The following is a 13,489-nucleotide window of genomic DNA, read 5'->3' as shown; positions in this document are numbered from 1 at the left end:
ATGCCAGGTATAGATGCTAACTTCATCTGTCACAGGTTGGCAATCCACAAGGAGGCAAAACTAGTGGCCCAGAGGAAGAGGAAGGTCAGGGGTGAGAGACGAGAAGCCATCATCACCGAGAAGTCAGATACACCACGTGACTGGCAAACGTGGTACTGGTGAAGAAGAGCTCGGGGAAGTGGCGCATATGTGTCGATTACACCGACCTGAATAAGACATGTCCCAAGGACTCATACCCCCTACCGAGCATTGATAGACTGGTTGATGGAGCATCCAAACACGCCCTACTCAGCTTCCTGAATGCCTACTCCAGGTACAACCAAATCATGATGTACCCACCTGACGAGGTGCACACGTCATTCATTACTGACCACGCCAACTTTTGTTGCCGAGTGATGCCTTCCGGTCTCAAAAATGCAGGAGTCACTTACCAACGGCTGATGGACAAAGTTTTCCACCAACAGATTGGGCAGAATATGGAGGTCTACGTTGACGACATGGTGGTCAAAACAACCTCAGCCGAAGATCATGTTGTCGACCTGGCCGAGGTGTTCAGCCAGATCAAAGAACACAACATGCGCCTCAACCCAGAGAAGTGTGTTTTCAGCGTCCAGGGAGGTAAATTCCTCGATTTCATGATCACCAACAAGGGCATTGAAGCTAACCCGGAGAAGTTGATAGACCATGGGCCAAGGGCCCAGTTACCAGAGCTATGGCTAGAAGAATACAGGAAGAGTTGGACCTTGTGAAGACTAGTGGGCTTGTCAAGCCCAAGGTAATCTTCACTTGGAATGCTCTATCATGAAGAGAAGGCCTAGTTCTACTTGTTTATATTGTACAGTTTATACATAGCCTTTTGTATAGGTTATTTTTTGCCTTTGTATTTGTGAGGCACTTTACTTGCTTTTTCTAGTGTTTGTATATTGATTTTGAGGTAGGTTACTTGGAGAGTTTAACTCCATTTAACTCCCTAGATGATACATTCATTTTGTATTTTTTCAGTAGGGAAAAAGGGGTGACATTTAGCAAAGCTTGAGGGTGTGACTAGAAATTGAGCCTGGACTGGGCCTAGGCAAAATTTTACATATTAGACTCATTTTGCCCCTAATTTTTCATAGATTTGATTTACCTAGGTCTCATCATCATATGATGAACCTAACTAAACCAAATCAAGGATTTTTAAATTAATTCATGGAGCAAAATGAGCACTTGGCCGCCTAGCTCTCTAAGTCCCTCCTTGGCCGAAATTTCAAGTCATCTTCTTAAGGTTTTGAAGCTTGCCTTGCAAGCTTCTAAACCTTAGTAGGGTAAGCTTACCTTACCATGGTTCTTAAGTGAACCATGGTCAAGGTTAGCTTCTCCTACAAGCTTGCTAACCCATAGGGAGTTAAGTATACCTTTCCTAGTGAACCATGGTTAAGGTTAGCTTCTCCTAGAAGCTACCTTTACCTTATATATTTGTAATTACCTCTCTTGTACTCACTTTTGACATTTATGAGAAATAATCTTCAGATTTCTCTCTCAAGAGTCTTACCAAAAACTGAAGAGAAAACCTTCTCTTTAAGGTTTCACCAAAGGTTCTCAACCTTTCCTTGGTTCCTGAAGCTTCTACAACAAGCTTGAAGTAACCGAACCTCCTTCTAAGGCTTCTCCTCCATTGAAGACTTTTTCATGGAGATTTTGAGCTTCTCTTAAGGTCAACCTCAAGGAATTTCGGTCCTAAGCATGGAGTTATTGAAGTTTATCAATCTTCTTTAACTTAGCTCCATCATTTTTGGTATCTAGAGCCTAGTGCTCTTGAGGTTTTGTTTCCAAACTTTTTGTTCTTGAATCCGTGTTGTATCTTCCTCATTTTACATGTCTCTTTATGTTGCTGAATGGATCTAGTTTTAATAAATATGTTGATGGATCCTTATGTCACATATGAAGTAATTGATTCATAATTTTTTGCTTGTTCCAAAATTCCTTGAATCAATTTGTGTTGTGCGCCTAGGTTCATGTGCTTGTGCTTTTGATTTTTGCTTGAGCCTTCTCCATTCATTCACATGTGTCCGTGATTGGACAACATTCATTGAGCATAGATTTTGTTTTTGAATCTCTTGTTTTGTCCTAGAAAGTCATGTGTAGTCCTTTGTATGTTGAAACTTCCTAGACTAGCTTGTTTGACCTAATTTTTGTTTTGTGTTGTTGTGTCCGAAATTTTTGTGTCTTTGCTTATTAAATTTGTACCTTACTATATGTGCTTTTGCTTTACATGATTGAGTTCCTAATTTGCTATTAGTTCTAGCAAATTTCCTAGAGTTAGGTTTCTATTATGTCTTGTTAAAAGTTTTGTCAAATAAAATTGTTAAACACTTTCCTATTAGGTTTTTCCTTGAGTCTTGTGGTGGCTGAAACCTAATACAATTTTATAAGCCTTAAAACAGAGACAAAATAGATGTGTGAGTGTCCTAAATGCATGAGAAAAACAAAAGAATGAGTGCTTAAAAATTTGACCTAAAAACAATACAAAATAGTGAAGCACTAGCTACAAAATGCATGTGAACACCTCTTGTTTTGTGTAAAATTTTTGCTGCAGTTTTTCTACCTTAAAACTGAGACATATAAGTGTTTAAAAGGCATTGAAAACTCCTGAACATCAAAAGAAAAAGAAGTGAAAAATAGTTTGCTAAAAAGAAAAGAAAGAAAAAGCAAAAGAAAAAGCCAAAAAGGAGTGAAAACTTGTTTGTGTTGCTCTCGGTTTTGGTACTAATTTGGCATATAAATTTTGTGACCAGCCACATCATTTGAGTCTTGTTTTTATTTCTAATCTTAGCTTTTGATTTTGTAATCCATTCTAGTGCCTTTCCTAGGTTATTCTTTGTGTGCTAGCTTTCAAAATTTACCTTAATTTTTGCTTGTCAATTTTGTGGAATTCTTTCTAGTCTTGTCTCATTTTTCTTCCACCAATTGGTGTAGCTATTCTAAGTTGTTCCTTTTTAGTTTTAAACTAATATTCCAGTCTTGAAGGTGGTTGAGTGCTTCTTAAAAGGTGTAGGAGGCCAAGGCAAAGGACATCCACTTGAAGGCTTTGGTGGTTGCTTAGGGAGTTTGTTCTCTCTTGGTGGCTAGGCTCTTGAAAACACCTAGAAGTGACCAAAGCCAAGGTTACTTCTAAAAAGAGGAGTGAAACAACTTGTGAGGCTGCAGTTGGTGGCTGAATTGGAGCAAGAAGGAACAAAGTTAATTGTGAAAAATTTTTGTGAAAAATTAGTGCCTAATTTTAGTGACGGAATTTTTGGTTTCTAAAACTTGTTTTTCCTTACAAAATCCGTTACTAAAATTTGTTTCTAATTAGTGGCTAATTTGTTTTCTTTGAAATTAAGTGCAGCCACTAATTTCATTTGGAAGTGAATTTACATTTCATTTGGAGTGTGAATTTGCATTTCATTTGAAGAAAATTTGAATTTCAATTTTCTTATAAATTTTTGTTTTCCAAATTTTTGTACAAGGCCTTTATTAAGGAGTGTCTTGGAGTGCCATTGGTGTATCTCCATCTCTCCTTAAGAATTCTCATAGTAAAATTCGTGTAGTACTTGTGAGAGGGTCCTTGAAGGTCTTTGGTGCCTTTCAAGCTCTCACCTAGGTTTATTTGCTTTCAATGCCTAGTTTATGTTTTCTTGTCTTTAAGTTTTCAAGCCATTTATGTTTTCTTGCTCTTTATGTTTTCAAGCATCATATAAATTGTACACTTAGGCACTTGATTGTTATTTTTCTTTGAGAAAAGATCTTTGTGAAAATTGATTTGTGCAAGGCAAAAGTACAAGAGAGTTTAAAGATTTTCACTTGAAGAGGCTTGGTTATTAAGTGGCTCTTTAGTAGCTCACCTCCCTCCAAAGTTCAATTTGTACTCTTAGACCTCCAAGTGCCAAGTCTAAAGCACTTAAAAAAAATATTATTTTCATAAAAACTATTTTTGTGTGAAAATATTTTCTTGAATTAAAATGTCTCAAGATTCCTCCCATAGTGAAAGTGATGGCTCTCCAAAAAGTCTTTCATATATCACTAAAGAGCTCAAATCACTTAAACTATGGAAAAAACAAGAGTCCATTCAAAGAGAGAAGGAAAAGATTGAAAGAGAAGGACAACTTGCTTATTTAGAGGAAGAATTGAGAATTTTAAGACAAGAAGAAGAAAAATTGAAAAAAGATATGAAGAAACATAGGTAAAAGAATAGGAGCTCACATTCCCAATATACATCCCCTAATGAAAGCATGAATCAAGGGGATCACTACCAACATACTCCTAGGAGGACCACTAGGCCAAGGGAAGTCAAAGTTGACCTCCCACAATTCTTTGGCAAAGATGATGTGGAGTTATATTTAGATTGGGAAATGAAGGTTGAGCAACTCTTTGCTTGCCGTAGGGTGAGTGAAGAAAGAAAAGTCCCTCTGGCTACCCTTAGCTTCCAAGGGCATGCCATGTATTGGTGGACAGCCCTAGAAAGAGAGAGACGCCTCCACAATGATCCTCCAATTCAATATTGGAATGATCTTAAAAGTGAAATGAGAAGGAGGCACATTCCCACCTATTATGGGAGGGAGCTTATGAATAAGCTCCAAAGGCTCCAACAAAGAGATTTGTCTGTAGAACAGTACAGGCAACAAATGGAGCTTTTAATGATGAGGGCATGCATAAGGGAAGAGGAAGCTACAACTGTAGCTAGATTCTTAAGTGGTCTTAATTTAGAAATAAGAGACCAAGTGGAGCTACTACCCTACAGGGACCTAAATGATTTGGTCCAACTTTGTGTAAGGGTAGAACAACAAAGAATGAGAAAATATTATAAAAAAGATAGCTCCCACTCTTCATTTCTAAAGAAAGATTCCAAGAAGGAGGGTAAAACTTTTGAAAAGAAGAAAACTTTCTCCAAGAATCTAGCAACAGGAAAAGATAAGGGAAAGGGGAAAGACACTACACACACTAGTTCTAGGACTAGTGATATTAAATGCTTTAAATGTTTAGGGAGAGGCCACATTGCCTCCCAATGCCCCACAAAGAAGGTCATGATCATGAGGGGGCATGACATTTATAGTAGCCAAGATGAGGCTATTACTTCCTCTAGTAATAGTGAGGAAGAAGCAAGTGAGCAAGAAGAAGGTGTAGAGTCTACTTTTCCTTATGAAGGGGAGCTCTTAATGCTTAGGAGACTCCTCAACAACCAACCTAGTGATACTCTATCACAAAGGGAGAACATATTTCATACTAGATGCAAAGTTTTAAACAGTGCATGTTCTCTCATTGTTGATAGTGGCTCATGGTGCAACTGTTGTAGCACTAGGCTGGTTGAGAAGTTGGGTTTAACTACTAGCCCCCATCCTAAACCTTATCAACTCCATTGGATTAATGAGGATGGTGACTTAGCAGTTGACCAACAAGTAAAGGTCAAGCTTTCCATTGGGAACTATGAAGATGAGGTGCTATGTGATGTAGTACCAATGGAAGCTTGTCATATCTTATTAGGAAGGCCATGGCAATTTGATAAGAAAACCATGCATAATGGCCTTACTAACGAGATTACCTTGACACATAAGGAAAAGAAATTTGTGCTTCATCCTCTTTCTCCTCAATAGGTGGCTGAGGATCAAGCACAAATGAAACTCAAAAGAGATAGTGAGAAAAGATTTAAAAAAAAAAAGAGGAAAAGAGTGAAAAAAAAGTCTGTGAAACATAAGGATAGAGAGGAATCTAGGGAGAAAGGAGTTCTCTCTCTAGAGGTTGTTGCTCAAGAGAAGAACTCTTAAAAAAAAAACCTTCTTGACTCAACAACCCTCTTATATCCTTCTCTGTAAAGGAACTCTGTCTTGCACTGCCACATCTAGTTGACATGAGACTTTACCTAAGGGGGTAAAAGCAATTTTAAAGGAGTTTGATGATCTATTTCCTCCCGAGGGTCCAATGGGCCTTCCTCCTTCAAGAGGAATAGAACATCAAATTGATTTGGTGCCTGGGGCTAGCCTACCTAATAGGCCTGCCTATAGGACCAATCCCCAAGAAATAAAAGAAATTGAGTCTCAAGTCCAAGAGTTGTTGGAGAAGGGCTGGGTTCGGAAGAGCTTAAGTCCTTGTGTTGTTCCAGTGTTGTTGGTTCCTAAGAAAGATGGAAAGTGGAGAATGTGTTGTGATAGTAGGGCCATCAACAACATCACTGTGAAATATAGACATCCTATCCCTAGACTTGATGACATGTTAGATGAGCTTCATGGAGCCATCATATTTTCTAAAGTTGATCTTAAAAGTGGTTATAATCAAATAAGAATTAAAGAGGGTGATGAATGGAAAACCGCTTTCAAGACCAAGTTTGAATTATATGAATGGTTGGTGATGCCTTTTGGGCTCACCAATGCTCCTAGTACCTTTATGCGTCTCATGAATCATGTTCTAAGGGATTGTATAGGTAGATTTGTTGTAGTTTATTTTGATGATATTCTCATATATACTAGGAGCCTAAGTGATCACATAGGACACTTAAGGCAAGTTTTTAATATTCTTAGGAAAAACCAACTTTTTGGTAATTTAGAGAAATGTACATTTTGTGTAGATAGTGTTGTTTTCCAAAAAAGGGTTCATGTGGACCCCGAGAAAATCAAGGCCATCCAAGAATGGCCCACTCCTAAAAGTGTTGGAGATATTAGGAGCTTCCATGGGTTGGCAAGCTTCTATAGGAGGTTTGTTCCTAATTTCTCCACACTAGCTTCCCCATTAAATGAGTTAGTAAAGAAAAATGTGGACTTTATATGGGGAGAAAAACAAGAAAATGCCTTCCTAACCTTAAAGCATAAGCTTACTAATGCACCACTTCTAGCTCTACCTGATTTTTCAAAAAACTTTTGAGTTAGAATGTGATACCTCTGGAGTTGGCATAGGGGTGGTTTTGTTACAGGGTGGGCACCCTATTGCATATTTCAGTGAAAAACTTAAAGGTGCCTCTCTTAACTACCCTACTTATGACAGAGCTTTATGCTTTGGTTAGGGCCCTTCAAACTTGGGAACACTACCTTATTCCCAAAGAGTTTGTTATTCATAGTGACCATGAGTCACTTAAGTATTTGAGGGGTCAAGGCAAACTAAATAAAAGGTATGCTAAGTGGGTAGAGTTTTTGGAACAATTCCCATATGTGATCAAGTACAAGAAAGGGAAAAATAATATTATGGTTGATGCCCTTTCTAGGAGACACACTTTGTTGATCTCCCTTGGATCTCAAATCTTGGGATTTGATCATATTAAGGAATTATATTCCAATGACTCAGAGTTTAGTGAAAATTATACCCAATGCTTGGTTAAGCCTCAAGGAGGTTTCTATATTTCTGAGGGGTACCTTTATAAAGAAGGACGAATTTGTATACCCCAAGGATCTATTAGAAAACTCCTTGTTAGAGAAAGTCATGAGGGTGGTCTCATGGGGCACTTTGGAGTTGAAAAGACTCTAAGTTTTCTAAAAGAAAAATTCTTTTGGCCCCATATAAGAAGGGATGTTGAGAGGTTTTGCTCTAGATGTATAGCTTGTTTACAAGCAAAGTCTAAAGTAATGCCTCATGGCATCTATACACCCTTGCCTGTTGCTAACTCTCCATGGGTTGATATTAGTATGGATTTTATTTTGGGATTACCCAAGACCTAGAGAGGCATGGATTCGATTTTTGTGGTAGTGGACAGATTTAGTAAAATGGCCCACTTTATACCCTGCCACAAAATAGATGATGCAAGCAACATAGCAAGACTCTTTTTCAAGGAAGTGGTTAGACTTCATGGTCTACCCAAAACCATTGTCTCAGATAGGGATACTAAGTTCCTTAGCCATTTCTGGAAAACTCTTTGGAGTAGGCTAGGAACTAAATTGTTTTTCTCTACTACTTGTCACCCATAAACTGATGGGCAAACAGAAGTAGTTAATAGATCCATATCTACAATGTTAAGGGCAGTCCTTAAGGGTAACCATAAGTCTTGGGATGAGTACTTGCCTCATATTGAATTTACTTACAATAGGGTAGTCCATAAGACTACCAAAATCTCACCTTTTGAGGTTGTGTATGATTTTAACCCTCTTACTCCTTTAGACCTAATACCCCTACCAGATTCTTCTCATTATTTTCATAAAGAAGGGGTATCTAGGGCTGAATTTGTTAAGAAACTGCATGAGAAGGTTAAAACTCATATACAACAACAAAATGAGAGAACTACTTTGGATAGAAGCAAAGGAAAGAAAAACCTCATTTTTGAGGAAGGGGATTGGGTTTGGCTTCATTTGAGAAAGGAAAGGTTTCCTTCTCAAAGGAAGTCTAAACTTAACCCAAGAGGAGATGGTCCCTTTCAAGTCCTCCAAAGAATCAATGATAATGCCTACAGGTTAGATCTTCCCAGTGATTATGGAGTAAGTAACACTTTTAATGTGAGTGATCTTATTCCCTTTGCAGGTTATGATGAGGAAGATGAACCTACAGATTTGAGGACAAATCCTTCTCAAGAAGGAGGGGATGATAGACCATGGGCCAAGGGCCTAGTTACCAGAGCTATGGCTAGAAGAATACAGGAAGAGTTGGACCTTGTGAAGACTAATGGGCTTGTCAAGCCCAAGGTAATCTTCACTTGGAATGCTCTATCATGAAGAGAAGGCCTAGTTCTACTTGTTTATATTGTACAGTTTATACATAGCCTTTTGTATAGGTTATTTTTTGCATTTGTATTTGTGAGGCACTTTACTTGCTTTTTCTAGTATTTGTATATTGATTTTGAGGTAGGTTACTTGGAGAGTTTAACTCCATTTAACTCCCTAGATGATACATTCATTTTGTATTTTTTCAGTAGGGAAAAAGGGGTGACATTTAGCAAAGCTTGAGGGTGTGACTAGAAATTGGGCCTGGACTGGGCCTAGGCAAAATTTTACTTTAGACTCATTTTGCTCCTAATTTTTCATAGATTTGATTTACCTAGGTCTCATCATCATATGATGAACCTAACTAAACCAAATCAAGAATTTTTAAATTAATTCATGGAGCAAAATGAGCACTTGGCCGCCTAGCTCTCTAAGTCCTTCCTTGGCCGAAATTTCAAGTCATCTTCTTAAGGTTTTGAAGCTTGCCTTGCAAGCTTCTAAACCTTAGTAGGGTAAGCTTACCTTACCATGGTTCTTAAGTGAACCATGGTCAAGGTTAGCTTCTCCTACAAGCTTGCTAAACCGTAGGGAGTTAAGTATACCTTACCATGGTTCCTAGTGAACCATGGTTAAGGTTAGCTTCTCCTAGAAGCTACCTTTACCCTATATATTTGTAATTACTTCTCTTGTACTCACTTTTGACATTTATGAGAAATAATCTTCAGATTTCTCTCTCAAGAGTCTTACCAAAAATCGAAGAGAAATCCTTCTCTTTAAGGTTTCACCAAAGGTTCTCAACCTTTCCTTGGTTCCTCAAGCTTCTACAACAAGCTTGAAGTAACCGAACCTCCTTCTAAGGCTTCTCCTCCATTGAAGACTTCTTCATAGAGATTTCGAGCTTCTCTTAAGGTCAACCTCAAGGCATTTCGGTCCTAAGCATGGAGTTATTGAAGTTTATCAATCTTCTTCAACTTAGCTCCATCAGAAGTGCAAAGCCATTATCCAGATGCAGAGCCCTCAGACTATGAAAGACGTCCAATGCCTGGCAGGAAGGTTGGTTTCTCTTTCACGTTTTATCCCCAGGTTGGCGGAGAAAGTAGGGCCCATCTTCACCCTACTGTGAAAGCCGAAGAACTTCGAGTGGACTGACCAGTGCAAAGAGGCTTTCAAGAACTTCAAAGTCTTCCTCACGACTCTGCCAGTCCTCCAAAGGCCGGATCATCACATTAACCTCCTCCTCTACCTGGCCGTGGCAGAAGGTGCAATCAGCGTAGTCATAGTACAAGAGCATCAGAAAGTTTAGACGCCGATCTACTTCATCAGCCGAGTTCTCCAGGACACGAAAAAATGGTATCATATGATTGAGAAGCTCGTACTAGCACTTGTCACCGCATCTCGGCGCCTCCGACCTTATTTTCAAAGCCACCAGGTGGTCGTCAAAACCGACTACCCAATCAAGCAAATCCTGAGAAAGCCGGAGCTCGCTGGACGGATGATAGCATGGTCAGTAGAACTGTCCGAGTTCGGCATCAAATATGAAAGTCGCGGCCCCCTGAAAGCTCAGTGCCTGATAGACTTTGTGGCTAAACTGACGCCAACCTCAGCCGACGAACAACAGGTATGGACTTTACAAGTTGATGGGTCCTCCAACTTTAAGGGTGGTGGTGCAGGTATTATCTTGGAAGGGCCAAACAAGGTCACCTTAGAGCAATCTCTGAAGTTTGGCTTCAAAGTGACCAACAACCAAGCAGAGTATGAGGCGCTTCTCGTAGGACTAAGGTTGGCTCACGACCTTAGAGCGCGGAGAGTAAGTTGCAATTGCGACTCAAAGATCATGGTGGAGCAGCTCGGCGGGGCATATCAGACCAAGGACACCTTACTGCAGAGGTATTTTCATGTAGCCTCCTAACAGATATCCTCCTTCGAAGAGTTCACAATCCACCATGTACCCCGCGAGCAAAACGTAAGATCCGACCTCCTGTCCAAGCTCGCCAGCACGAAGCGCCCCGGGCAACATCAAACTATCATACAAGAAACATTGAACTCGCCCAGTCTGGATGACAAGGTCATCAACACCAGTGACAACGCAGACCGAGGATGGATGACAGATATTTGGAACTACCTGAAGCAAAGAATTCTACCCGAAGATAAAGGTGAAGCTCGAAAGATCAGGGTAAGGTCAGCTAAGTTCGTCATTGTCAAAGACGAACTGTTCAAACGCGACATCTCCACCCCATTGCTCAAATGCTTAACAGAGCCTCAAGCTACTTATGTCATCGAGGAGATCCATCGAGGGATATGTGGTATGCACTCCGGAGCACGCTCGATGGCAACAAGGGTACTCCGAGCTGGGTATTACTGGCCCACACTAAAGTCGGATTGCCAAGCCTATGTACAAAGATGCCCAGAATGCCAGCAGTTCGGCAATGCACATCGACAACCGCCCGAAGCCCTCCACCAGATGATGTCGTCGTGGCCTTTCGCCCAGTGAGGAATGGACATCCTCGGACCATTTCCCCCCGCGAAGGGTCAGCTCAAATTCCTTATAGTGGCAATTGAATACTTCACCAAGTGGATCGAGGCATGCCCACTCGCCAAGATCATCACTGAGAACGTATAGAAGTTCACCTAGAAGAGCATCGTATGCAAGTTTGGAATTCCACGTTCCCTATACCGATAACAGCCGACAGTTCATTGCGTAGAGTTTCGAGGACTTTCTCCGCGAACTCGAAATCAAGCACCTCCCGACCTCGGTGGAACATCCACAGACCAATGGCCAAGCCGAAGCTGCAAACAAGGTGGTACTCCAAGAGCTCAAGAAGCGGCTAGGAAGCGCCAAAGGACAATGGGCTGACGAGCTTCCCAGCATCCTCTGGGCGTACCATTGTACCCCCCAATCGACAACGCAAGAAATGTCGTACAGACTAACCTATGGAGCCGATGACATGATCCCGGTGGAGGTCGGCGAGACGTCTCATCGGCGTCATGTCTTCGACAGTGAGCAAAACACCCAGGAGACAACGGTCAACCTCGACCTCATTGACAAGCTCAGGGAAGAAGCCCAGATTCGTGAAGAGGCCTGCAAGCTTCGAGCCTCCAGAAGATACAACACGCGAGTCTGACCTCGATCTTTCTGGGTCGGAGACTTGGTGTGGCGACTACTAGGCGAAGCACGAAGAGACCCATCAGAGGGGAAACTTGCACCCAACTGGGATGGCCCGTTTCGAGTTATAGAAGACTTTAGAAAATAAGGCATACCGACTAGAAGAACTCAGCGGCAAAGCCATCCCGCGAACTTGGAATGCCACGCATCTCAAGTTCTATTTCAGTTAAATTTTTACAAATGAGCCGTGCACTTTTTTCTCGACTCAGTCTTTTGTCCCAAAAAACAGAAAAATAGGTTTTGGCTAAGAGGGTTTTTAACGAGGCACACCCATAACATTAATAAAATGACTCATTCCATTCATGACTTCTTGATTTTACCCTGTTTTATTATAAAATGCATTATCTTAAGTCGAGGTCGAGTCTGAACCTTGATACGAATAGCTTTATCTCAAGTCAAGGTCGAGTCCGAACCTTGATACGAAATCTCAACCCGAGGTCGAATTCGAACCTTATTGCGAATCATTTTACTTTACGCTAAGGTCGAATTCGAACCTTAAGAATAAAATCTTAACCCGAGGTCGAGTTCGAACCTCGGTACACATTATTTTATTTTTACACTGAGGTCGAGTTCGAACCTTAATATGAATTGTTCTATCTTACCCGAGGTCGAGTTCGAACCTTAGTATGAATTGTTCTATCTTACCCGAGGTCGAGTTCGAACCTTAATATGAATTGCTTAATCTTACGCCAAGGTCGAGTTTGAACCTTAGTATAAATTGTTCTATCTTACCCGAGGTCGAGTTCGAACCTTAGTATGAATTGTTTCATCTTACGCCGAAGTCAAGTTCGAACCTTAGTGCGAATTATCCTATCCTATGCTGAGGTCGAATTCGAACCCTGGTGCAAATCACTTTAAACTAAGCCAAAGTTTAAATGTGTTTCCAAACCACAAAAAACGGGCAAAAGCTAATCCTAAAACATGAGCGCAAAACAAAAGGTCACAATAGAACCATTGAAAGCGCAAAATGAAAACCGAAAATGAACAAAGCAAATTATATACACAAGTTCGGAAAATACAAAATGTTCAAAAAACAAAATGAGCAAAATAAGCTAAGTTATTACAAAATCAGCCTAGCTGGAGGCATTGTCACTCGAGCTGTCTGGGAGGTCGTCTTCCTTTACCAACCTCCCGAAGCGCACCTCTTTCTTCACATGCATAGCAGAGAGGTCGACTCCAGGTGCAAGCAACCTCGCCTGACGAGCTGCCTTGACGAAGTCTTTCTTATGCTCGAACAAGACAGCTCGCTCAGTCTTGACAAGCTTCCTCTCCAGCTCCGCCTTAGCATCAGCCATCTGATCAAGGTCCGCCTTCAGAGCCGCGACCTCCTCTTCCTTGCTGCTAAGAAGCACCTCGTCACAGAGACGCTTCTCAGCAGAGAAGGTTGAAAGCTGCTGAAGCTCGCCAACCTGAGCAGCATAGACCTCGTTAGCCTTCAACGTGATCTCCAGAGATTTCTGGACCTTCACAAGATCTCTCCTCGTGGCTTGAAGCTCGGCCTCGTTCTACCTCTTAGCCTCGCCCAGGGCGGCCCCCAACGACTGATTCTCCTCCTCCAGAGGCTGGACTCGACCCTTCATCTTCTCAAGGTCCCCCTGCTGCTTGGACCATCTGTGCTTCCAGTGGTCCACAATAGCTATCGCCCTCTGCATAAAGACCTCAGCAAAGTCAAGGCCCTCCACTGGCCCGACCT

The 13,489-nt window shown here is 41.1% G+C and overlaps 1 protein-coding gene across 1 annotated transcript; it reads left to right on the top strand.

The window, feature by feature from the left end:
* On the top strand, nucleotides 1–11,124 carry LOC145949996 (uncharacterized). Its single transcript, XM_083060908.1, has 5 exons — nucleotides 1–152; nucleotides 314–618; nucleotides 9,610–9,686; nucleotides 10,291–10,440; nucleotides 10,546–11,124. The coding sequence occupies exons 1-5, from the start codon at nucleotides 1–3 to the stop codon at nucleotides 11,122–11,124; spliced, it is 1,263 nt and encodes a 420-aa protein (XP_082917034.1).
* The last annotated feature ends 2,365 nt before the right edge of the window (nucleotides 11,125–13,489 follow it).

This window comes from Cajanus cajan, chromosome 7 (genome assembly GCF_000230855.2).
Source record: "Cajanus cajan strain Asha chromosome 7, NIPB_CcT2T_4, whole genome shotgun sequence".
Lineage (NCBI taxonomy): Eukaryota > Viridiplantae > Streptophyta > Magnoliopsida > Fabales > Fabaceae > Cajanus > Cajanus cajan.
Note: the sequence above shows the minus strand (reverse complement) of the source record. Positions and strands in the feature narration are given on the sequence as shown.